Here is a 26,523-nt window from a genome sequence, read left to right on the forward strand (position 1 = left end):
GGTCTACATGGGCATTTTATGACTAACCATCCATGCTTTTGGTAGGGGATGTCAAGTTGCTCAGGCCATTGTGGATGGGATTTTACACAAACAAAAAGACAGAAAATCCACCTGATGGTCATCCCTAGACATTTCAATGAGAAACTGTCCAGAGCAGCAGGCAGATGGGGGCTCAAAGAAAGTTGGTTTTCTAAAAATAACAAAATGGCAAAGTCAGCAAGATGAGACCACTCCCCAAAGCATCCACACAGACATGGTCAAATGTATATGTCTTTTATGGAATAGAATATGATGAGTATATTGGGGGAAGGATCTGGAAGTGACACAGTGACTCAGCCAGGAAGATTGTGGCCACGAGCAGGAACAATAAACCTGTTTCTATCTCTTTCCCTCCTCGTCCATTATCTTTAAAAGCCTGTGATAACCAGTCAGTTAAAAGACCACTAACTCTGCACCAAAAGACTATTTGATTTTGTCTGAAATCAAACTGCTAACTTTTAGACTTCTAGCTAATAAAGCGGCTTGTCTGTCTAAGTCTCCAGGCTTTTTTTTTAGTTTTCATATATGCTTATAGTTGCTTTGCAGAATTTGAGGTGACCGAAAAAAATAAAAGGCGCCGAAGGGAAAATGGAAAAATCCTTAACTGGAGGGTAAAACGTGAAGTCTTTTAGTTGAAGACATGGCCGTACAAATTCACATCCTCTTAAAATACATTTCTGACTGAAGCCGTAAAGATGATCGAGCGTATTTCACACGATGACACATAACAAATCAGAAACTGTTGGCAGAGTCATTTCCTTTATTATAAAGATACACGAAGATGAACAAACCTGAAAATGTACTGACCTTTGTTTTGCTTAAATGCTACATGCCAACATGTACAGTACTATACATAAAAAGTGCAATGTCACAATGGATTAACAGTACATAATCCCGAAGTGTGTTACATTTGGGTGTTGGTCTATCTTGCCTGTGACATATGCCAGTGTAACAGTACAGCATGAGTCCAAAGTTCACTTAAAACTGTAAAGGCACTTTCACGTGTACATCATGCAGATGCACATCGACGGACTGAAGAAAGTAACAGTCGAAAATGAGGAAACCAGCAGTAATGCAATTTACCCAAATGACAGGAAAAGGACAACACTGATTTAATTCTATCAGCACAGGAGAAGAGGCTTAGCACGGATGTCGCTGGGTCAGTCCTCGCTGTTACATTGACTTTTTCCACTGTACTTTTTATTGTAATATATTTATATATATATATATATTTATATATATAGTTATATATAAACCATCAAACTACTACTTACAGGAATGCACCTAAAGGTCATTCGCTAAAATATTGTTTCTAACAATTCTTATCATCTGTAAACAGAAGCTTATATAAGCGTTTTTCAATCCAGCATTAGTCACTAAACATAAATAACTGGTTTGATCTACAAAGGCCGTTTATGTCATTCGCAGACTAAACATGAAGCTCAACTCTTTGAACTCTTTGCTTGTGTGAGTGCACAGCGGGATGGATGCATGGTGCGCCCCCACCTACTCAATCCGTACAGACCGCTGTTGTCTGTTTAGCAACTCACTATTTCTGCAGTAAACGCTCCCTCTCCATTCACTTGGTCTAGGCGTGTATGTGACGGGTTCTAAACGTTTTGGCAGGTTAGCTGTGCAAAACGCATGTGACGACGGAGCATCACATGAACTTCCAGTTTGCGACTGTAGATGAGTCCCCTTTGTGTTCCTCTACCACATTAATCAGACGGGAAATGACCGGACTGGATATGCGGTCAGGGCTCAAGACTCACGTGGAGTATAGCTTCTCAGGCAGTGGCAGTGTTCTAAAATAGTGGCATACAGATGAAACCACACAGCAGCATAAGGGTCTCAAGATCAAGACCACACTACTGCTGTGTCTCAGTGCACCTCTCAAGAAGTTGCAATTGTCACGTTGGCGCTGGTACGACTCTTCACAGCATGTCGCCTGCACAATACAGACAGCTCCAATGGTCATTTGAGTGATTCCTAACCAAAAACCATCCTTCAGTGGAAAGTAGCAGAGCATGCAGAAGAAGGCAAATGTCCTCCTTTCCCATTCTCGAAATGCAATTGAGGCATTATGGAGAGCGGTTTTCTGCATGAAAACGTATAATAACATCTGTACATCCAGAACAAAAACAGACATTGAAATGGTGCAGAGTGCTTTGGAAACTTAAAATTGTAATAATGATCTACGGTCATCATAAATGACACTGCAAGTAACAGTCACAAAGTCGATGGCTACCATATGAATCGTTGTTTTCAGAATTCCCCCAACGATATTAGAGATGGACAGAGAAATGTACCAAAACCTAAGGAACGTTAGGAAACACAGCAGGACTTTCACCAAGTGCACCTTTCGTTTTGTTGCGTCACTCTTAACCTTAAGTGCAGTAAATGTGCTGTGTACTTGGGCCGAGTCGAGCTACTGTACCATCCTATTGAGATTATTTCAAGAATAAATTCCCCAAGTTGTGGAGAAACACAATCGGTATGGTCAAGCAGACCTAACCGAGGTTTCTACAAGCAAAAGACACGAAAAAGCTGAGGGAGCAGTCAAAAAGTGGTTTGTATTTTCCAAGGCCGATTTACAAGTAGTGAGGTCCCCAGAATGAAACGTTAACATTTAAAGATGGACTTGCAATCCTTCTGCAAGTGTCCAGTAAACTCCTGCAAATATCTGCCCACAAGTTGGTTTTTGTTTTTTTTTTCCTGCAAGCTAACTGACCAGTGACTGTGATCGTGTCGCTTGTCCCCTGTTCTTCGTAAATGTTAGCAGTACGGCATATGATACGTCTTCCATGTAGTCCTGGTTAGCTTACTGTCCTCTACAAACATACAAGTTACGTTAAGTCCAGTTTTCATTGGAAAAAAAGTATAAATGCCCTTTGTTAATTTGTTTATAACTTGATACACTGAGTTTCTAGACACTGAAAAATACACTGCCAGCTTGCAAACACATTTTACTATCAATATTTAAGGTCTTTTTAACATACGACCAAACAATGGACCTCTTGGTTACTTATTCATTTATCTGTCCACATTCTTATTACGTGGTCCTGCTCACATCGTGCAAGATTTGTCCGAGGAGCCTTGAGCAGGAGGTGGAGGGCCATGTGCAGGATTAGTCTTGGGAAGAACAATCGGCTTTGGCCGTAGTGTCGGTGGCTTAAGCTGAACTCCCATTCGAGGGGCGACCATAGGCTTGAAGGTGCTCATGGTGTCACTGGTGGAGCTAGTGCTGCGACGCATGGAGGGCTCACTTCCCCTCAGTATGATATTGTGAAGAGGACTCAAGGACTCAGTAGAGCTTGCCGGGGTGGGGGCGTTCTTCATCTGCTCCAAGGTGTCCAGAACAACATCGGGAGTATGCTTGGCGGTGCTCTGCAACTCCAGCTCACGCAGCTCATTCAGAGCTGTATTCATGGTCTCTTCGATATCCTGTTGTTAAAAATATAAGAATGAACACGTTAGAGGATGACAGGAGAATGTCATCAATTGGCAATGACACTGTGTTGCTGTTGTAAAATTTAAAATTACAGCCAAAAAACTTTATCCTACTTCAGTAGATAAACAGACAAAGTTGAAAGTATATCACAAAATTAAACTTTTTAAAAGATAAACATGGCATGTTTCATATAATCAATCATAAAAAATACAATGTTGCTCTGCATGGGTCTGTGTTTTTTTTTTTATTTGTTGATGTTTATTAATATTATGCTAAAGTACACGCTCTGTGCTGAGAGGCTGCTTTATGCACCCGAACGATGCAACAGAAGCGACTGGCGGGCCACGCAAATAGTACAAGTAACCAACTGAGTGGACAGACAAGTGATGAAGACGCAGTGTCCTGGACAGGAAAAAAGAGACATGAACGAAATGGAAAGAAAAAGGAAGACGCAAAGCTCAATGGTCAGCAAGTGCTATACAGCTCCGGTGTGGGAGAGAGAAGAGAAGCAGACTGAAGCAGCGGCACTGGCCTCGCAGGCTTTAGCCCCTAATCTGTTGTGTCCAGCACCTGATCTTTTTCTCGATTATAAACTGTCACTCAATAGAATTTCTCCAAAAAACTTCCAGTGAAACTTGTGAGGCTTTTGCTTAACTCTGTTTGACAGTTGAATAGTCCTGATATTGAAGTTAGACAGCTAGATAGAAACCTGAACGGTCGCACAGACAGACAGACATTAAAAGCATACCGTTTTGTGAGCGTTGACTAGAACATTGCATAGAACAATACATACAAACCTCAAGGAATGTAACCTAGATATTTAAGCAGAATATCATAACTTTCCCTTTTCCCCTTTCTTTTTAGTGTGTATTCTCAACTTTTTTCTATATTTTATTTTTGTGAACCGTTTCCTTTGAATTTTGCTACAATCTTTAAATAAACGAAGACACTTGGACTGTCAGTTTTTTTTTGGTATGGCTAGTCATACTAGTGCCAGAATGCCTGTCCTGTCTGGTTTCTGCATTTGAACTATTTTGGACCTTTTAGACACCCAGATTTCCAGTCCTGTAAGATTTATGCTTGGAAGTGCAAGCATGAATTTAATAGATAAGATGAAAAAGCGTGTTTAAATGAATGAGTGAAGTGTTGATGGCCTCCTTAGCAGCTGCCATAATGTATTCACACAGCTAACAGCAAAGCACAGCTGCAGGGAAGCACCAGTTCAAGGATGGGCCATCCAACACATTACTTTGCTCTGTGGGATGCATATCACAATAAGATATGCTTTCCAACTTCCCAGAATGCTCTGGAATCACTGACTGATTTATGATGAAGCTCTAAACTCCGGGGAGGCAGGGGAATGCCAGTAGTCTGACGCAAGTAACAATCTCACTGTACTGTGTGCACACGACAATAAACGGCATCTTGAACTTGACTGTCTTCCAGGATTGAATGCACAGTGGTGTCATCTCCCAGAAACTGTTGACAGAAACACCACAAGCTCCATAAGAGGTATATTGCTCACAGAAATGTGATAAACCAATATTACTTTAGCCTGTGGACTAATAAAACAATACATGGAAAAAAATTTGAAAATCAAAATATAACTGAAATTATTACATCTACTCACGAAAATAATAACCAGATAAGTAATGCTCTTTAAAGAAAACAATACCCCTTCAAAATGTTTGAATGTACTGTACACCAACATGACAACTGAATAAAATATTGTTGTTCATACCTGGGCAATAGTCTCAGGATCTAGTGGTTTGTGATGCTCGCTGAAGCCAGTATATTGGCCTGATGAGGTGGACCTACGGATAGGAGGGCTCTCCATTTTCTTCAAAGACTCATGGCGGTTAATACTGGTCACACTGCCATGACCTGCACGGCGCCTTCTTTCTGGGCTGTCCATTACTAAGTTACGGGTCTGTAACAGAATCCGTGGGCTGAAGTGGTTTCCTTGATTACCATTGCTCGGTGAACTTAGTTCCAGTGGAGTACTGACCAGTGTATGAGGTGGATGGATTATACAGTGACCATCATTTGAGCGACCTGAGGAACGGCGGGCTGAAGGAGGGTCTGTCCGCTTTCTGTGCCTGTGGAAGAGGAAAATGAGAGAAATATGTCAGCTTTCTTGACAAATCTTTCCATCATGTGTCAAATCAAATATACAGTACATCTGGCACATTACTGGGAAACTGCAGTAGTGTCATCAATGAACATTGTAACTCCGGTGACACCTTATGCAAAGCAAACAGTGGTTATCGGTTGTTTTGTAGATGGAGACCAATGACACTCCATCCTTATACTGACAAATTCATTGTTCTTTTTTCATTTGCTTCTTGACTGCACCAGTTCTAGTAGAGCTGAGTCCGTGTCCATTCAAAATTACAGTAAATCTGACATCAATACAGCTCATTTTCATAGTTCATACCTACATAATGTATTTGTATTCAATATAAAATCTTACTGTACATCATTAACCACTTATAATATCCTCTCCAAGACAGATTTTTAAACTGATTCAGTATATGTAATCTACATTTTTTATTTAAAAAAGTAAAAAGAAATATATATATATATATATACACACACACACACAAAATCATATATAAATATATAATATATATACGTATATATATCATACATATAAGTAAAAAAGACACAAAATGACTACACCTCAGAAAATGTTAAAAACTTGGTTTCCCTAGGCCCATGAAGTTAACTTTCCAACTAACTTGTTTAAAAATCAGAAATAATATTTGTTCATTAACATTTTAAAAGGGTAATATAAAACAGCAATAAAACAGAAATTTAATATAGGAAATTAGGAATGTGAGAATTTCAGAAATTTGTGTCTGCAGCAAAAGCAATGTGTTTATACCCAGAAGACCACTACAAATAAAAGGAAAACATTATTAAAGTAAAATTAGGTTTAAACTAAGCAAATATTAAATAGTAGAGTTATTGGAAATAAAAACTTGACTTTTAGTTTAATGTTTATCTAGGGGGCAAAGCATGTTTAAACGCATGCTAAGGAGATGCGGTCTGATCAGCTGCTGCTTGCTGCTGCTGGCGAGCTGCGTGTTCTGCTTGTTGCTCTGTGCGTCGATCATTTAAAAGCCTGTAGAGCAGCTGTCCTTCTGTCTCACGGGATATCAAAATGTCTTCTAAGAAGATCACGTCTCGACCCAAGTTTTTTTTTTATTATAATAGAGAGAGATATTTTTACCTGTCAGCTACTTCATTTTGAGCACACTAGTAACAACTACAGTAGATTTTTTTGTCTTACTTACTTTTTCAGGTTGGCTGTAGATACTTTCAGGATGACAGCATACCTGTCTGCAGGACACTAGGTATTCATAAAAATGACGCCAATATCACTCACCAGATCCCAATGTCACGAGCCAAAACGTTTGATTTATGATTCATTAATATATGAACCAGCACAAACTTCATGCTACACTTTTAGGCATCACTGACCTAACTAAGGTACTGCAGAGCAAATTCTTCCATTAGTAAAGGATATACCGCCATACTGCAGAAGATTTACTCTGGAAGATATCTTAATTAATCAAATTAGGGCAGTAGCTGCTGGTTTGTGGAAACATTAAACTTTTAAGGAAAGTTTTAAGACCTGGCTCTGAAAAATAATGAACATCTAGAGTGGCGGTCTAAGAACGTTAAATTAATTTATATAGGAAATGATAACTGCCCCGCACTATTCTGAATACTCTGATTATCCAGAGGTGGCGCAGTGGGTAGCACTGCTGCCTTGCAGTTAGGAGACCCGGGTTCGCTTCCCGGGTCCTCCCTGCGTGGAATTTGCAGGTTATCCCCATGTCTGCGTGAGTTTCCTCCCACAGTCCAAAGGCATGCAGGTTAGGTGCATTGGCAATCCTAAATTGTCCCTGGTGTATGTGCGCCCTGCCCGGGGTTTGTTTTCTCCCTTGCGCCCTGTGTTGGCTGGGATTGGCTCCAGCAGACCCCCATGACCCTGTAGTTAGGATATAGCGGGTTAGGTGATGGATGGATGGTTATCCAGACTATGTTTCCCTTATAGCACATGGTATACGGTGTTTTTACTAAAATTTTGAGATCGGTCACCTGTTTACGAAAGAGTCCTGATGTCTGTCTGTCGGAGAGCTGATGTCTTTGGAGGAGCACTTGTCTTCAGCTGCTGGTCCACTGCTTGCTTCACTATCAGTTTTCTGACTCAATGTGTCTGAAAATGTATCATCACTAAAACCACATAAAACAGAGGAAAACTAGTTATAGATTTTGAAAAAGCACAGTGAAAATGTTTGCAAATAACTCAAATCTCTGCTGCTGTCCACCTCTAGAAACAAAAGGAAATGAGAGTGTAGCTACGGTCATTAGCTGAGCTGAGGTGGTGAGACAAATGGCAACAACCTGTATATTTCAAGACATTGACCTTCCTCTAAATAGTAAGTAGAGCACAAACCAAATTAGCCCCTTTAAGACAATAAAATGGGGCATTAAACTGCTTCAAACATAGCACATTGTTTCTGAAGATGTTATTTTGTTTCATTTACCACACTGTCAATATTTAGATAACTGGCTTTTTCTATACCACACAGAAATAACAGATTAAAGAAGAAATAGCAGTCCTGTACACCACAGTTTTAGCAAAAAATCACTGATATGCTTATTATTTCACCTTTTTTGGAACTGTTTTGCACACCAAAGTATATTATTTATGTTCCCTGTTATAGTAAGGATTATACTGAGTAACAGATGAAAAACCTGCCCACAAATCACGGCGCACACCCTGGCATGGTCTTTATGACACACCCATGTGTTATGATAATCTCCTCTCCACATCGACTTGTAAGGCCATTTTTCCATGCAGTCCACAATGTTGGTGACAACCTCTGTGGTAAAGATGGAAGGGTTTCTTGATTTTGGTGCATGACTTACAGAACCACACCACACCAGTTCTTTCACCAACTCCAGTATTGGGTGCTTTGCAGGTGGGTTATTATTCCACGAATCCCTCAAGTGTCAACTCAAAGAGGTCTGTACAAACATGCAGCTCTGCACTTGAAGTACGCTGTTCCAATGATCTTCTCTCTACCAAGAACACAGAGCTAACAAAATGAAACAAGACATGCATGGGGATTTCCCACTGGTTTTGTCTGACTAGATTTCCTGTTGCTGGAGCTCCTTTCTATGCATAGGGTTCATTTTTTCGGTTTCCCCCAGTCTCTACAACAGCACAGAAGTATCAAAAGCATAACACAACATCACATAGCATTCTCAGACCTACTTAAACCAATTCATGTTCACCTGGAGTCCGTAGAATGGAAATAACTCCAAAGAGGGTAACATGACACATTAGATGGCCCACTCACGCAGACACCCAAACACAGATTCACCCAGGGCCAATTGCAAAAAGGCTAACTAAAGGCCATGACACATTTCATACAGCAGAGGTCGTCAGTGGTGCTCTCCTGTCAATTTAGTTCAACTAGTCTGTGACTTGCTAAGATCAAGTCAGGATTGTATGCGTTATAGATGACAGCAAATGGAATGCTTGTCCTGAAGTACAATGCATAGAATGTTACGACAAGGAATAAGGAACATGAATATTTTGGACCTCCCAAACTGCCGAAAAAGCCTATCTGTATGATGTTTTATGTACAATTAAACTAGAAAAAGAAACAAAAAGGTCTGAGACTGTGGCTGAACTCATCACAGCTGTTAACCTTTTCTACAGCACCAGCTCGGTTAGGAAGGACATTACTGGATGTCACAAAAACGGGCACGCACAATAGTACTGGAAAGTCGGAGCTGCCACTAAATGTGACATAGCCAGCACTTTTGTGTGGTCTGGTCTGGTCAGCAACTTCAGTTGGCAAATCTGTATACTCAACAACTAGAAGTCACATAATGTGACATCAGCTTAACTTAACCAGAACATTTCTAGGGATGTAGGAAGAAACCACTGCACGCCCAACCTACCTGGAAAGGGGTCTCTCTTTGAACTGCCTTTCCCGAGGTTTCTTCCATTTTTCCCTACAAGATTTTTATTGGGAGTTTTTCCTTGTCTTCTCAGAGAGTCAAGGCTGGGGGGCTGTCAAGAGGCAGGGCCTGTTAAAGCCCATTGCGGCACTTTCTGTGTGATTTTGGGCTATACAAAAATAAACTGTATTGTAAACTGTATTGTACACCAACCTAGAGATAACTTTCTAATTCCACATAGTTCTGAAAAAAGACATCACAACATAATACAGTACTAGGATAGGATGAAGGAATGCAGAACACAATGCACAGAAAACGAAAACTAAAGGCAAAATAAAATCCTGCTACCCTACAGAGTCTAGTTGTCACAACTCCTCTCGTATCTCATCAGTAGACTCAACTAGGCTTTTCAATGGAGAGCCTTTTAAATTCCACATGTAGTTTAGTTTCTGATTATTTCCAGACTAACTCCCATGGTCAACAGCCCTCGGTGGCAGCTACTGAGATCATGAAATCCCTTTCAGGTGCTACTACCCCTTCTGGGTTGCTTGTTATACTGTACAGCAGCGTCCTAACCTATTCTTTTTCAGCAATCTACCTAGGTTTGCCTGACCTCATCCTAGTTCCTCCTTTCTTTTCACTTTGCCCTGGAAGGCCATAGACCCTGGACCTTTGTTGTTTTGTGTACCATTGTTCCACCTATGCATCTGCCCCCTTCAGTATTGTCCTGGTAATCCTCTGCATCCTCTCCTTTTCTATGGTGCCACTGGATGATTTACTTCAAAAAACAGCTGCAGAGAACACTGCACTCTGGGAAATGATGTTTGTCATTGCGATGGTGCAGGTCGGCTCCAGCTCCCCTTCCTTTCTGGAAGCCTCTTGAACCTGATACCATCAGTACCGTAACCGATATAAGCCAGGCAAATGAGGAGACACTAAGCAAGGGGATGGTAAAAAAGTGCAAACATACTTTTAATAAACACCAAGTCTAAAACAGCGTTCACAGTGCAGCACTTCCATATATATAATAAATAATAAAATGAAAGTGTCAATGAAGATTAAAAAGTAATAAATCTATTAAATGCAGAGGTTAAAAACACACAGTCAATGGATCTTTGATGTTCTTTTTAGTACAAGATGATCCCAGCTCCTTCATCTCCATGGTTCACCCATAACTCATGCAGCCAGCGGAGACTTAGCAGCCACAGTCTTCATCACCCTGACCCCTGTCTTGGCTGCCTCCAAAAGGTCATCTGAGGTTGGTACCCCTTCCATCATCCTTCACACACTCTCAGTTGTACCTCAGATCCCTGGGGAGTTAATCCACCTTGCTCGCCCCACTCCACACAGATCAATAGGATGAACTAGCCCTGAGAGCACCAAAAACGACTGCTCCTTAGCGGGGCCCTTGATTGTTCTGCCCAAGTCTGCTCTTTAGACTCTTTTTAACCTCCCAAGCCAATTTTCTTCTGACACATTCTTTCCTTCTCTTTCCAACCCATGTAGGCTCTTTTTAAAACTGTTAGCCAACTGGGTGCAGGTGTGAGGAGCTGCTACCTCCACCGCACCATTGATGTTCTTAAATAGACCTGCCAGCCACTGCACGTGAATGCGATGCAGTCAAACAGTGCCTCTGCTAACCACGGTGTGAAACGCATTTACACACTCTCACACCCATTTAGAGCCTGCACCTACACCGGGCACAATTATTTATGTAACAATGGCACTGCGCCACTGACCACACGTCACAGTCATCCCCAGCACACAGTGTTGCTCTCTGATTTCTCTACTGGAATTTCTTCTTTAAGTATGAGCCTCAATGGGACATACAAGACTGAGTGCCATTATGAACAATGCTGCACATACTCTCTCTGACACACTAACACTGAGGACTTTCAGCCAACAGCTTATTTAGCCGATGTGTATGAGAAAATGCTACTGGAGCTCCTTTATACCAACAGGAATATACCTGCATAATGTCTCACTGGGACTGTAACTGCCAAGTCAGAGGTTTTCTTTTTGTTAGGTCTTCTTTGTTTTAAGTCATTGTGGTGTATAGTTGAGAAGGGTTTGTTGCTTGTCATAATACAATATACTGTATTTATTTATCTATTGAGCTTTTGTATCTATCTATCTATCTATCTATCTATCTATCTATCTATCAGTACATACAATTATATATACCAGGGACCTCAAACTCCAGTGCTGGACAGCCGCAGTGGCTAGAGGTTTTCATTCTAATCCTTTTCTTAATCTATGACTTGTTTTTGCTGCTAATTACCTTCTTTTTAATTAATTTGAATTGACTTCAAGACTCAAACCCAGTAATTGTTTGTTTTATCTTAATTTGCAGCCAATCAATAATGAGATACAAAATGAACCTAAACATGAGCAGCAAACTGTGATCATCATTCAATATCTGAAAATAAAAAGGGTGGAGGTCTCAGGAATGTTGATCTGCTCAGATCCTCAGAACATTTTAACTGTGCTCTTAGAAAAGTAAAGGAAAAAAATACACAATTTTGGAAATGTCTGCTATTTCACAGTGAGAGCAGCAACAAGCCATGGAATTAAAGAACGGGTTTAATTAACGACAAGACTCGGTGCCTCATTAAGTAACTGGTTGGAGTGAAATTAGTGGGAATTTGAGGCCGTGACATAGTTGGTCTTCTGTTGGCTCACTCACTTCACAGTTCATTTCTGCTTAATGAAAGAAATGAAGCAATTCAGAGGAACGGTGGAGAAATTCCAGGGAACAAATCTTAAAAAAAGTCAATTAACATGAATTCAAAAGAAGTTAATTAGCAGAAAAAACAGGTCACTAATTAAGAAAAGGGTTAGATTGATAACCTGCAGCCACTGTGGCCCTCCAGGACTGAAGTTGGAGGGCGCTTTTATACAAATAAAATACAACTTATATTTGAGAGAATGGCATCTGCACTGAAATCTTATGCTGAAGGTGAACATGACAAATGGACACATATCTGATACACCTCCTTTCCTGTCTGGGCCTCAGGATGATGATTATGAATCAAATCCCTTTATTCAAACCCTCCAATTCTTTTTATATTACCATGCAATTCAACTGAAACAGCTGCAGATTATTTAAACAGTGGTCACCTGACTCCTTCCAGTCAGTGCTACCAGGTCTCACATGGTGTGCAGGTGCAAACAAAGAGTGTTTTGACAGTCTGCCAACCTGGTCCAGCCATTCCTGTATGTGTTTGCTCTCACACACTTGCAGCATGTGCAACAATGACCTAATGCAGAGTTTAAACAAGAAACAGATGCTGTGATTGGTTGTATCCTTTTCATATAGCTATGGGCAAGAAGTGGACCTTTACCACTTCTCAGAGGCTGTCAGGGTGACGAAGGATGTGCCATTTTATTCGAGTCCCTTTAACTACCTGTATGTGTAATATTTTAGATTAGATAAACTTTATTAATCCCATGGAAAAATCCAGATACATACAGAAACAGAAACATAAAAAAATAAGAAAACAGACTCGCAGGACAAATAATACAGCCAATCAATCAATTGATTGATTGATAATTACATAGACAAATAAAAATAATAAATGTATACTGTGCAGATATTTCAATTGAATTTAAAGAGTACAGCGGGAGGAAGCATTGAGTTGTCCGATAGTGGGCAGAAAACACCTCCACACTTTACGCTGTAGTATAATAATCCTATAGCTAAAAAAGGGGGGGGATTTTTCATGATGGCATCCTATTTTGCCATCATCCTGTTTTACAGAACAGCTTCCAGTGTGTCCAGGGTTCACCCTGTGATAAAGCAGGTTTTCCTAATTAGTTTTTTTAGGCATTTTGCATCTTCTAACCTCAAGTTGCTTCCCCAGAAGATTGCAGAGTGTATAAACTCACTGGCTACTATTGACTGATAGAACATTTCCAGCAGCTCACTGCATATATCAAAAGACCCGAGTCTTCTCAGCAAGTACAGTCTGCTCTGGCTTTTCTCATACAGTGCCATTGTGTTGTCAGGCCAATCCAGTCTGTTGTTTATGTATAATACTTAAAAATGCAGTGGAAATATACTTTTGAACATAACCTGACCTTCATTTTTGGACTTCTTATCCATAACTGGTAAGAAATCATGACTCTTTGATGATTAAATACTTCTTTTTGCCTCAGTTAATTATATGGAGCAATACAAATATTATGAATGCGCTTTAGGAATATGTGCATTCTGTATAACTCATATCATTTTTATCTAAGTTATAGGTCTACAAATTCAGGGCAACTTACAACATTACACTAGTTAGGATGTACATATTTTTTATTGGTACAGACGGAGTGACTCAGTCAACGTCACACATGGAGTCAGAAGCAAGGATCAAACCTAAAATCAACTACTTTATCTACTACCTAAATGCTAAATGTGTTTAACACTATAGTTTTTAGATAGATAGATAGATAGATAGATAGATAGATAGATAGATAGATAGATAGATAGATAGATAGATAGATAGATGCATAAACAATTACATGATAGATAGATAGATAGATAGATAAAAAGGCACTATATAGTAGATAGATAGATAGATAAAAAGGCACTATATAGATAGATAGATAGAGATTAGATAGATAGATAGATAGATAGATAGATAGATAGATAAAAAAGCACTATATAATAGCTAGATAGATAAAAAAGGCACTATATAGTAGATAAATAGATAGTGTGGCATGTGGCTGGGGATGGAGCCCAGCCGGGACGCCCAGGAGGACCGGAGGAGGGCTTGTGCCTCCTCCAGACCACGAGGGGGCGACCACCCTGGTTGTATTTGGAGCCCTGGTGCCTGAAGAACCCTGGACTTCAGCACTTCCGCCACACCAGGAAGTGCTGGAGGGAAGAAGACTGGGGACACCCGGAGGGCTTCCGGGTGCACAGCCGGCACATCCGCCACACGGGGGTGTGTCCGCGGAGGATTGCAGGGAAGCAGCTGAAGCCCATCGGGGCTTGTATATAAGGGGCCACCTCCCTTCATTCAGTAGCAAGAGTTGGGTGGAAGAGGACAGAGCTGGAGAGAGGAGTGGAGGCGGCCTGAAGGAAGGCATCGGTGAATGTGAGGCCTGGACTTTGAGGGATCGGGTTTTGCACTAAAATAACCGTAAATAGTATTGTAAATAAATGAGTGTGTTGGGTAGATAGATAGATAGATAGATAGATAGATAGATAGATAGATAGATAGATAGATAGATAGATAGATAGATAGATAGATAAAATGCACTATATCATAGGTAGATAAATAGATAAAAAGGAACTATATAATAGATAGATAGATAAAAAGGCACTATATAATAGATAGATAAATAGATAGATGGATAAACTGGATAGCACTAATAAAAAACAATATTAAATTAAAGAGTGATAAAAATGCAGGTATAACAGAACCAATTACCTCACATAAAAAAGGCTGCATATTGTAGAAAAACTGCATGCCATTCAAAAATCAGTTAAAAATTTATTTGGTTACTTTATAACCAACTGCATTTTGCTTTGCAAAAACCATTTACCAGCGCAGAGACCATTAAAAATGCTTACGTGTCTTGAACCACGATGTACTGATGAGGGACTAATCCATCAATTCCATTATGACGACCTTCCCACCAGTCATCAGAAGCTCTGTGATAGAGGAGAAGGGACGCTCCTTTCTTGAAGGACAGTTCCCGAGCAGACCGACCTGCGTAGTCAAATTTGGCTATTGCTTCAATTGGTTCACATTCTGGAAAGAAGGAGACAAAACATAGCATAATAGGACACAGAAATCCTGTTTCAGAGAAGTTCATTGGGTATTATATTTTTATGCTCACAGTTGATGCTGAGTTTGGAATTAGCGATTAGCAGCCACATGTGCATGTATTCTGCTCAATACAGTATAGCAATGCGAATGATGTCAGCTTCTCAAAAACAGTGATAACTGCAGGGCTAACAGGGTGTAAGTATTTATACACAGTTAACAAAAGGTTAATCTTGGAAACCTGACACAGTAATTCAATATAATAATCAGAAAACATTTGGAGGTTTCTTGGTTGTCTTTTATTCAGTTTTTTGGTGACTCAGTGAATTTGCATGCATGAGTCAGACCTATCACACGGCAAAAGATAAAAACATATTTTTCAATTGACTGTCACATTTTGCTGCACTGTTATGCTCCCCAGATGGGTTACTTCCACCACCACCTGCTGGTTTCAATTTCACCCCATGTGTTACTGCCTCACTCATCTGGAATGTAGCCCACTTGTAATTGCACTTCTCTTCCTTGCTAATAAGGTTTAAGTAAAACAACATATTTTATTTATTGCTGTACTTGTGAAGTTAGGGTCTTCAAAACTGAGCAAAATGAAGAATAAAAAGAAAATGCTGGATTATAAGGGCCTTTTGGGTTTAAGGTAGGAATCAACCACAGTATGGATGCAAGATCATTGTAGATTATAAAGGTAATGAGCGCACTGACCCTTTGATCCTGATCCTAATTTAAACATTTAAATTGTAAATACAATTTTTAGTATCTTAGAAGTGACTAATATCATCTACTATCAAACGGCATCTAAGCAACATTTCCATAAATTTAGTGCTGTTGATGGCAATTAGTGCTGACTGGTGTAATTTGCCAGAGTGTTTTTTTTTTGCAGCTAATACGCTGTTTACCAGTGGACTTGTTTGCTACTGGAAGTTCACCAAGCGGCCAGCTTATACATTTTTTTTCCCAGTGCCACATGATGCACAACAATGCCTTGGTTACTTTCTCACCATCTTTTTAAGTTTGGGTTTTGCTGTTTAATAGCAATTTGCAGCAGTGCATGAAGTGGACCAGTACGAATCAGTACAAACTACCAGCACATTTCAATTTTTAGCAGTGTTTGCTGTGTACGGACACTGTTTTCATGGGTGCTGACATGTTTTAAGAATTTCAGTTGCCCCCCACCCAAACAGTGTTAGCACATTGCATCACACGGAACTCCAAGCCACCCCTGTTTGTTGATCGGCTCGAAACTCCAAGGGGGGAACTCTCAACTGTAAGCATATCACTGTGCTGAAAGACTACTACCACTTAAGCACATCCACTTCAGCCACTGGGCAGTATCTTAACACAAGCCCCATTCCAATGAAAATTGTTAGTTCCCATATGGTTATGAAATCATCACAGTGACCAGGGCTACAAATTTAAACTGTTAGTAAAACCTTTAATACACTAAAATATTTTGAATGTAAAATCTAACTGAGATATAACTACTTTTAGTCAGGGGTTTGCCAAAATTCACAGTAACTAAAGTAAACTGGAATGTTTTGTATGGGCATGATTTTGGACCATAGCAGAACAGCGATCTAAAAAGCCAGTTGGTAAAATAGATATTCCCCATAGTTGAGTCAGAATTTAAATATTGAATAGAACTGCTTTGTTATCATAATATCTACATTTACATGCGCTGATTCTCAAACCTGCATAATCCAATTCAGAACTGAGCCAATCTTGTCAGCACTGGGAGCAAGACAGCAATGAGCCAGGGATAGGAACCAGTCCATCACAGTGCATACTTACATACATATCCATAATGAGTCCATTTACAGTCAATAATGCTTTGACTATATTATGTAAAAATCCTAACATAGATGAGTTTGTATATATGGGAAAAATGCACACATATAATGGGAGAACATACAAACTACACACAGACAATGACCGGGCAAGTGATTCTTACCCAGGATGCTGGATCCATGAGGGAGCAGCACTAACCACTGTGATACTTTGACCTTCTGGGCAGTTATCTTTTCATATTCAACTTATTAAAAAGAGAAAAGAGTTCTCGGCAATAAAATTTAAAGCTGTGTGCAATCATATAATGGAAAATGTGGCTTAGAAAAATACATTTAATTTCACTTATACACTTTTACATTAAAATCAATCATTGATTTTGAATGCAGAAATGGCATCTTTTTTAACACTACTTTTATTCCAATATTCCTTTGTTAAGAAACAATTAAGCTCTAGACTTACTCCAAATATTCACAAGTATCACTCTTTCCCGAAAGTGCAATGTTTTCACTTATTACACTGAGTGTAGCTCTACTGTTTAAAACCAGAGCATGAAACCCTGCTGTGTATGTCAAAAAACTAAATTTATGAACAAGTATGCATACTGATGTACAGTACATTACAGCACTGCTTGGTGACTGACTCACAGTTGACTGATGAGATAGTAGACAATGACTCATGAATTATTCATGCACAGCCTGTTCCCATTCTGCACTGAAAAAATCCCAGGGGAGACTCATCAGCACAGATTTACTAAGTGCTAAACCATTTTAAAAGAATGTTGTTTTTATATTCCAACACTACATTGGTTGAAGGAAACAGCTAGAAGTTATTATGTAAAAAAGACCAATTAAAGTAAGGATTCAATAATAATGTTTTAGTATTATTTGAAAACAATACAAAATAATTTAATGGAATTATTTTAAAGTACTTGGGGGCTTTGCGCCCTGCTCGCTTCACTTGCCAACCCCCGTTTTTGTTTTTCCGGATACACACTTGTAAGATTTTTTCTTCTTTGAATTGTTGCTATTTCATTAGTTTCACTTTTATTTCAGAACATCAGTAAAAACAATATTTGGAATCTTTCGAGGCCCAATATGCTGAATTTTTTAAATGAGGTCAGTGAGACTTGTGTTTAATGACTTTGTACCATAATTCAGGATAGGTTTCTCTGACAAAACGATCCACATCATCAGCAGTTAATAACTTTTTTTGCAAAGTAACCAATAAATACATGTGAGGTAAACCCCATTTTTGAAATTCTCTAACTTAAACTTCAAAGCCTTACAGTATTTACATACTTCTGACAAATCACATATGTCCATATATTCGATTTCTATTCGCCCTTTTGTTATTTCTCTGAGTAATAATTTCTCTTTCTTTGCACTAATGTGATCTTAACTTTCTTTTTTTTTGACACTGTGATTTTTTTCTGTTTTCATATTCTGTATCTTGCTCTGCATGTGTTTCGCGCCTATGTTTTTTTTGAGTCTTTTGAATTCCAGTTTTCTTTATCTCTAACTCGCAAAATACCCACACTTCGCAGCAGAGAAGTAGTGTGTTAAAGAAGTTATGAAAAACAAAAGGAAACATTTTAAAAATAACGTAACATGATTGACAATGTAATTGTTTTGTGACTGTTATGAGTGTTGCTGTCATCAAGGATTTGATTATCATTATTTGTTTCAATCAGGTTTGTATTTGGAGAAAGTGTTGTGTTCAAGTTACATTCCGTGTTTGTCTAGTCTATCCCTGATCATCTCATCTTCGTTGTCAGCCGTTGTAAAGATAACAGGTTTCATTTATCGAAGTGTTCACTACCCAAATCGGTACTCGTGAATCTAAGATGTTCAACAGGCATTCCCGGTATTAAGTTGTGGATTTGCCTGAGAATATTTAGCGGCAGCGTGTCTAGGAACGTAAAAAAGTTTCTCTCGCACTTTTGCTGAGTTTGTGCCAAACACTATTCTATCCCTGACCATCTCATCTTTGTTTGCATAAGCACAGTCCTTCACCAGAAATTTTAACTCCGTTACAGCAATTTTAACTCCGTTACAAAGTGATAAAAAGTCTCGTTTATACCCTGCGTCTTCTCATTAAACTTGTATCTCGCGAATATCGTATTCCTTGTAGGCATGAAAAACGGCAGCAGCAGCGTGTCAATGAACTTAATTTAAACTTAAGGTTTACACCGTGCTTTGTTTCCGCAGTAGCTGCACTTATGAATATGCTTGTATGCGTCACACGCTTTATATTCTTTTGCTGCCTTCTCAATTGTGTAATGCGTTTTTTGTTCAGCACTCTTTGGAGCTCTTACTTGTTCTCTGCATACTGTGTTCACAGTCAGTACATGCATCGAAGGTTCTCAGCTGATCTTGTGCTATCTCGTGCGATCTTGCGATGTCCACGGCTTTATTTAATGTTAGCTAAGACCCGGCACTTAAAAGTTTCTCTCGCACTTTCGCTGAGTTTGTGCCAAACACTAGTCTGTCCCTGACCATCTCATCTTCGTTTGCATAAGCACAGTCCTTCACCCGCGAATATTTAGCGGCAGCGTGTCTATTGGATTGCTGCTGACGGACGGCCTTATATGGGCAGGCACTCAATTACGTGGGAGGCATGACGATGAGGGATGCAACTCCGCCTCACACAGCGACCGAGCTGCAGGCTATGGCCGTGTATATGTACGTAAGTAGGTTCCAGTTATGACTGTTATGCGCAGAATTTCGAAATGAAACCTGTCTAACTTTTGTAAGTAAGCTGTAAGGAATGAGCCTGCCAAATTTCAGCCTTCTACCTACATGGGAAGTTGGAGAATTAGTGATGAGTCAGTCAGTGAGTCAGTGAGGACTTTGGCTTTTATTAGCATAGATCTTCTCTGCATGTGTTTGGCCCCGTTGTTTTTTAAGCTCTTAATGACGTTTTACTTTGTTTTCTAGTCTGTCTTTTATTTCTGACTTTGCTTTATCCTGCTTTTGTTTCAATGACACCTGGGGCCTCATGCATAACAGCGTGCGTAGAATTCACACTATAACATGACGCACGCACAAAAGCCGAAATGTGCTTACGCACAGAAAAATCCAGATGCAGGAATCTGTGCATTCGCCAACTTCCACGTTCTTCCGCTACGTAAATCCCGGTCATCGTGAACAGTAACGCTCGTGCACACGCGTGCTGTCTCGCCCGAACTCCTCCCAGAATTATGCCTCTTTGAATATGCAAATCAATATAAATAGCCCTTAAGCACCAGCATTCTGTGAAAAGACAATGACAAAAGTAAGAGGGGAAATGGAAGAAATTCAGCGAATATTAAGTGGAGGCAAGGAAAAACATACTATTTGTTGGTTTAAACAGTGGTATAAACAACAAAAGGAAGCTGATCGAGTGATATAGCGTGTTGGAGAAACTCGAAAGCTCAAGTTTACAAAGTCGCACAGTGCCCTAAATAAAAAAGAAGTTGTCAGATATCAAAGTCGGCGTGAAAAGGTGAGTTGTAGCCCACCATCTGAGTTTCATATGAAAGCTTATTAGGGCACAGAGAAAAAAAAGGCACACAGTGGGGAAAAAGCACGAATTGTCAACTTCAATCTCGTAATGTCCACTTTAATCATGCAGTTTATTTTGTCATTAAAGCAGAACATCATAAACTTCATCTTAAAATCGTTTAATTAACTAGTTTCTCAAAACACATTGTAAGTAAAGTAGCACATTAAATGCTTTGTTTTGTATGTGTTCTTCTATGTGCTCTGTGTGTGAATCACTACGTGCTTCTTAAACCGGCTTTCTCTACCTCTGACAGGACACAGAATCCATTACATTTGTGATATTACAGCTCTCAGAATAATTAAAATACTGAGATGTATATGTGATATTGTTTTTATGATGATAGGAGTTAAAGCACGTTATTAAACATGTGAACACGGTGGTGCAGTGATTGTGCGCGACCTTCGATGAAATAATTTATTGCAGCAGTACTCAAGGGCGGCTCTAGGCTCGTGGCGGCCCTGGGCACAGGAAGAATCGATGGCTCCTTTGCCCGCCAATGTCAATATGGTATCTTATGCACGCCGGATGGCCACATCCATTGTGGACACTGCATAGCTGTCTCATGCTCATGACACAAGCGTTTAACTTTTGCCGAAATTTGCCGCTGCATTTTTAGCTGTGTCGTTATTTTATCTTTCTGTTTTATATTCAATATATATCTATCTATCTATCTATCTATTGGTGTGGCAGCCCTTGGGATTTGGCGGCCCTGTGCAGTACTGTCTCTTTCAAATGTACTAACCTCCTATTCCTGTCCTTCCTTTACTTTTTACAAGTAACCAATCGCCACACAATCAGCTCTGTAATGGATGTTAAGCCATCTGTAAGCTTATAATGCCGATTCTTCAAAACTTTTAAGGAACATTGAAATATCTTCGAAGTAGATATTTAATTATTCTATCCTTCACTCCAGTCCCAGTGAAGCATACAATGCGAGCGAAGCGGAGCGCCAGATCCTTGCTAGCGTAGCAATACCATGTCCTTTAATTATTAACAATATAGATTATTTAAATGAAGTTAAAGTGTTATCTGTAGAATATAATAAACACATTTTGCTGCATTTCAGCTTAAAAATTATATCGTTATCATATGTAAATACACTCTTTATAAAGTGCCACAGGTTGTGCAATATTATAACTGAAGTGCAAGTTTACAGTTAGGTGATTGTACTCATAAATACTAACAGTTCTACAAGGAGCAGTTGATTGACTGATTGAGTGCATTCCCAGGCCAGCCGGGAGACATAGTCCCTCCAGCGTGTCCTGGGTCTTTCCCAGGGCCTCCTCCCAGTTGGACATGCCCGGAACACCAGGGAGGCGTCCAGGAGGCATCCTGATAAGATGCCCGAGCCACCTCATCTGACTCCTCTCGATGTGGAGGTGTATCGGCTCTACTCTGAGCCCCTCCCGGAAAATAAAAATAAATAAATATAAATAAATCCGCGTCAGGAAAATAGAGGATAACCACACAGGAAGAGTAGCACTGCTTTGATGCTGGGTGCCACCAGTCTGAAAACCTGAGCGGAGAACTTGCGTACGACAGGGTATGAGGTACTGTGTAAATGTGCGTGGCTTTACGCCAAGTTTAGGTTTATATATCGAGATTTGAACGTGGAAATGTTGTTACGCAATATTTCTGTGCGTACGCACCATTTATATATGAGGCCCCTGGTCCATGGTGATTACGTTCCCTTTTTCGAGTAATAATTTCCGTTTGTTTGCGCTCCTGAGATCTGTATTTTTTTTTTGTATACTTTCATATTCTTTAACTTTTTCCACATGTGTATTGTGCCGTTTTTTTTTAGCCTTTCGAATTCCATTGCTTTCATAATCTCTAACCTGCTCTGCATGTGTATAGCGCCAACGTCCGGATTGGATGTGCTTTTTTTCAATTACACTCGTTCTGGGCTGATAATTACTTTCCTTATTTTCTGAATTTAAACCTAGATTATTCTTTTTCTTTTTTGTCTCTCCAACACTTTTGAGTGTTTTCTCCGCATTGCATCTGCCTGTGTACAGCAGCTGTCCTTTTGCCACTTTGCATCTCTGTTGCTCACATTGTGACGGGGGTGGGACGAGGGTTAGTTTGGCTGAATGCACGCTAAGGAGAAGCATTCTGATCATCAGCAGGCTTTTTGCTGCTGGCGAGCTGCGTGTTTTGCTTGTCTCTTGTCGTTATTTTAAGAGCAGGGAACACATGAAGCGTGTCTGCCAACAGCAATCCAACAACTGCTAGGTTAGATGTCCATGGACTGGTTTTGAATGATGTCTCACTGCCTTGTCTCGCGTGACGTTGTAAACACAATTTTTGTTCTTTATTTCTGGCCCCGAACGTGGTTAAATCTCTCTCTCAGGACGTATAATGCTGCTCACATTGTCAAGGCGTGGGGGGCGGCTGAATGCATGCTAAAAAGGTGCTGTTGCACTGCTATCAGTCTTCCGTGCTGTACTCCGCCCTTCCTCAATTGGACCTAACAGTCAGTTTAAACAAAAAAGGCTTTAACCTTCAACCAATACTTTCGAATTTTACTGCTTTTATATTGTTTACCTTTCTCTGCATGTGTATCACACCATTGTTTGTTTGAGCCTTTCGAATTCCACTGCTTTCATAATCTCTTATCTGCCTTTTTTTCTCTCTAACGGTTTTGGGTCTTTTTTCTCCATGCTGCTCTTTCTTCTTCTTTCGTTGATGTTTCACCTAGAATATATTGTCCTTATACACTTTATATGTGCTGAGAGCACAGGATCTGTGTGTGCTACGTCCCTTTACACGGACTGAGTGTTATTTGATATTGTTTGAGTCTCGCGGGTCTTTTAAGTGTCTTCCAAGAACTTCTGAGAGGATCAGGTATCGTTGCCCTGCTTTTCCTTTCCTGGATTTTTTTTATAATAGAGAGATATAATGTCAGTACCAAATAACAATTATTAATTTATATAGTTTTCATGTAAAGAACAAAACCATTTTATTTATATTTTTACTGAAGTTGACTTCTGCTTCTTCAGATTCATATAGCTCAATGTGTAAAAATGTAGCAATTTTTACAAATAAACAGTGTCAATTTAGTTCATCAAGCTTATCTGATTAGCTAAACTGTTCCAATATCTCATCCTTTTTCCTTTTAAAGCTGTAAAAGTCCCTCATTCAGCATGGCTCTGGAGTTTCTTCCATATTTCAATGAAAGAACTTGCATATGCAGTGGTGCACCATGGGCTCAGTCTTCTGTGCACATCCTTTAATTTCTACCAGTGTCTTTAAGTGCTTTACTTATAACTCAACTGCAATAACTGTTATGGATGAGCTTTCTTGGTGCTTTATGATGGCACTTGCATTGTCAGCACTGTCTTTAAGCTGCTAGACAACTTGGCAGTAAAAATGTTATGCTGAAATTGTAGAAATCTGTTTTAAAATGTACATTTTATATACATCCTCCCTGTGTTCTGTCAGCTCCCAACACCAGATTTCACTTCCAGGCTTTTTAAATGCACATTTAAAGTTACAATGAAAAGAAAAAATCCTGCTATTCTCATTCTCATACACATGCAAGCAGGAAGCCATTCCAGTTTTTTCATTTAATGTGCACATTTTAAAACTATGGCAGCATTTTCAAACAAGAGAACAGAAAACTTGAAAAAAAATCTTTGAAAAGGAGTAATGATCTTGTAATAATTATGAGGAGCACTGAGTGCTCTGGCAGTCTTTTTTAATTAGGTGCATGTTGATTTCCTTTGTTAAGCCTTTATTTCATTGATTGCTGGCAGAAAGGGCAACTTTCAACTATACACAATACAAATATTCAAATTTCCAAAAGTTCTGAAATTTTCAGTACACAAGTGCATAAATTGGTTAAACTTTTCAATGAGCTTTCATTAGCATGCTATAGATTAAAAGATAATGTAAAAAAGACTTTGACTTTTAACAAGCATATTTTCAGACATTTGCAAAGTGGAACAGCACCCTCCATTTAAATGGAAAAAATCGTAAGGAAGAGGTAATGTGAATATTTTTTTGAAGCTGAGCAATCTGAAATTCACTACAAAAAAGGACAAGGCATCACAGTATTGCTGTGTAAAGTAACTGCACAGAAATTGACAGTGCTTAATGATGTGCAAAACAGTCAAGTTTTACTTTACATACAGATATGTGAAAAGTGCATCTCACTAAAATTAGGTTTTAAAGTGTTTTTTGGGTGGAAAGCAATGAATATTGCTTCCTAAAAGTTATTCTACAGCTGAAACTTCTGTCTCCTTCCTCAGCTGCCATCCAACGCTGCCTTGATCTTTAATTGCTCCTTCTACTGTATGTGGCTCCACATGCACTCATCTGCCTCAGGAACTTCCTGCCTGCACATTTACACTCTCGTTTCCACCTTGTGGTCAGACCGTCCTTGCTCACTTATCCCCATCTTCATAAACTGATCTAAGCCAGGATCCTTCTAGTGGCTTGCCAGCAGCCACATACAGGAGTTATACAATGGTGTGAAGTTCTTAAAAGTGTCTACTCTCTGACTACACCAACATTCTATCCTCTCTCTGTACTACAATATAAGAAAAATAGACTGAGGATGAGATGAAAAAATATGTACTAATGGAATGAATTTCCTTTGTGGCAAAACACAATTTGTTTCTGAGAATCAAAAAATTAGTTTCATCACTAACAATCATCATTCCCTGGAGAAATGAACAACAATATGCATTATTTTCATATGTGGAATCCCAAACACTGCATAAGACTTTTGTTTTCCAAATTGTGACAACTATTAAAAATCAAAAGATTCCTTACCAGAGAGAAGTTTACAGATTATCTGTATCTGCAAAACTGTTAAAGTGGCAATTATGAGGGACTGTGGTTTCTTCTGTCTTATCAGATTGGTAAAAATACAATTGCTAACTGACAGACTCTTAATTTGTGAATTTGTTTTCTGAAGTTTTATATATTTTTTTATATTTATATATATGCGTTCCTTAGAAAGCTGCTTGGTATTACTAGATATGGTGAATGAATACCACTAATTTGTGTTTTTTGAATGTGTTTCAAGGGTTTCCCTTTAATGTCTAACCACCAGAACCAATGCAGTATTGTTCAGCTCATTTATCTTCACCATAGTGTAAATGGACAGGAGGAATGATTTGCTGTGTATAGTTTGTGATCAAGTCAGGCAGTATTATCAATGGAGAATAAAACTGTCTTTACTATTATGCTAGAAATTGTTAAGGAGGAGGAAAAGCATTCCAATCGGGAAAGGGGATAATTTCATAACCAGAAGGGAAGCCAGAGAAGAACAACAGTCACAATTGCCATCAGAATAGGAATATAACTTTGTGTCCAGCCGGTATCCAATAATGGAAGAACCAATGATAGCCAGGAGTCAGGAGCAGTTCAGCCCCCCATATGCCAGGTGGTAGTGGTCCTCATATGGGAACCCAGACAGGATAACCACGGGGGTGCTTGGATTCTGGAGTCTGGAAGTGCAACCCTGTTGGAATCTCTACATTCTAATAGAGGGTACTATCGGGGGAAGACCTCCCTACTTTTGTTATGACCTGGAAGTACTTCCCAGAAGACATGGCATGGCCCCGGAGGAATTCCCAGGTCTGGCATAAAAGGAAACCCTTTGACTTTAAATGGATGAGCCAGAGTCAGGAGGCAGCAGGCAATACAAAATGGGAAGACGAGATGAAGAAGTATTGTTAATTATGGTATCATTTTGGCTGATCTTTGGAGGGGTGATTGTGGGGGAGTGCAGTTTAATAAATGTTCTTTATTTTAACTTGAAAGTGTGTTGGCATTACTTCGTCATGGGGCTCAGTGGAACCTCCTACAGGTTACAGTATATATGCCTTAAATGTCTGAAAAAAGTAAATGCATGTTTCTGGCAATTCACTTTATTATCCTAATTATTCCAAATTGTTTAAGTTTTTATGCAGCCATGTGTTACCT

General features: G+C 39.5%; 1 protein-coding gene across 1 annotated transcript in view; it reads right to left on the minus strand.

Moving 5' to 3' along the window:
* Window positions 1-781: 781 nt before the first annotated feature.
* srgap1a (SLIT-ROBO Rho GTPase activating protein 1a) overlaps window positions 782-26,523 on the minus strand; it is a 250,898-nt gene continuing 225,156 nt past the window's right edge. The window contains exons 19-22 of the mRNA XM_039760840.1: window positions 15,048-15,228; window positions 7,601-7,735; window positions 5,232-5,589; window positions 782-3,483 (exon numbers count right to left, since the gene is read on the minus strand). Of these exons, the coding sequence (XP_039616774.1) occupies window positions 3,106-3,483; window positions 5,232-5,589; window positions 7,601-7,735; window positions 15,048-15,228 (1,052 nt within the window). The 3' untranslated portion in view covers window positions 782-3,105. The remainder of the gene's footprint in view (window positions 3,484-5,231; window positions 5,590-7,600; window positions 7,736-15,047; window positions 15,229-26,523) is intronic.

This window comes from Polypterus senegalus, chromosome 8 (genome assembly GCF_016835505.1).
Source record: "Polypterus senegalus isolate Bchr_013 chromosome 8, ASM1683550v1, whole genome shotgun sequence".
Lineage (NCBI taxonomy): Eukaryota > Metazoa > Chordata > Cladistia > Polypteriformes > Polypteridae > Polypterus > Polypterus senegalus.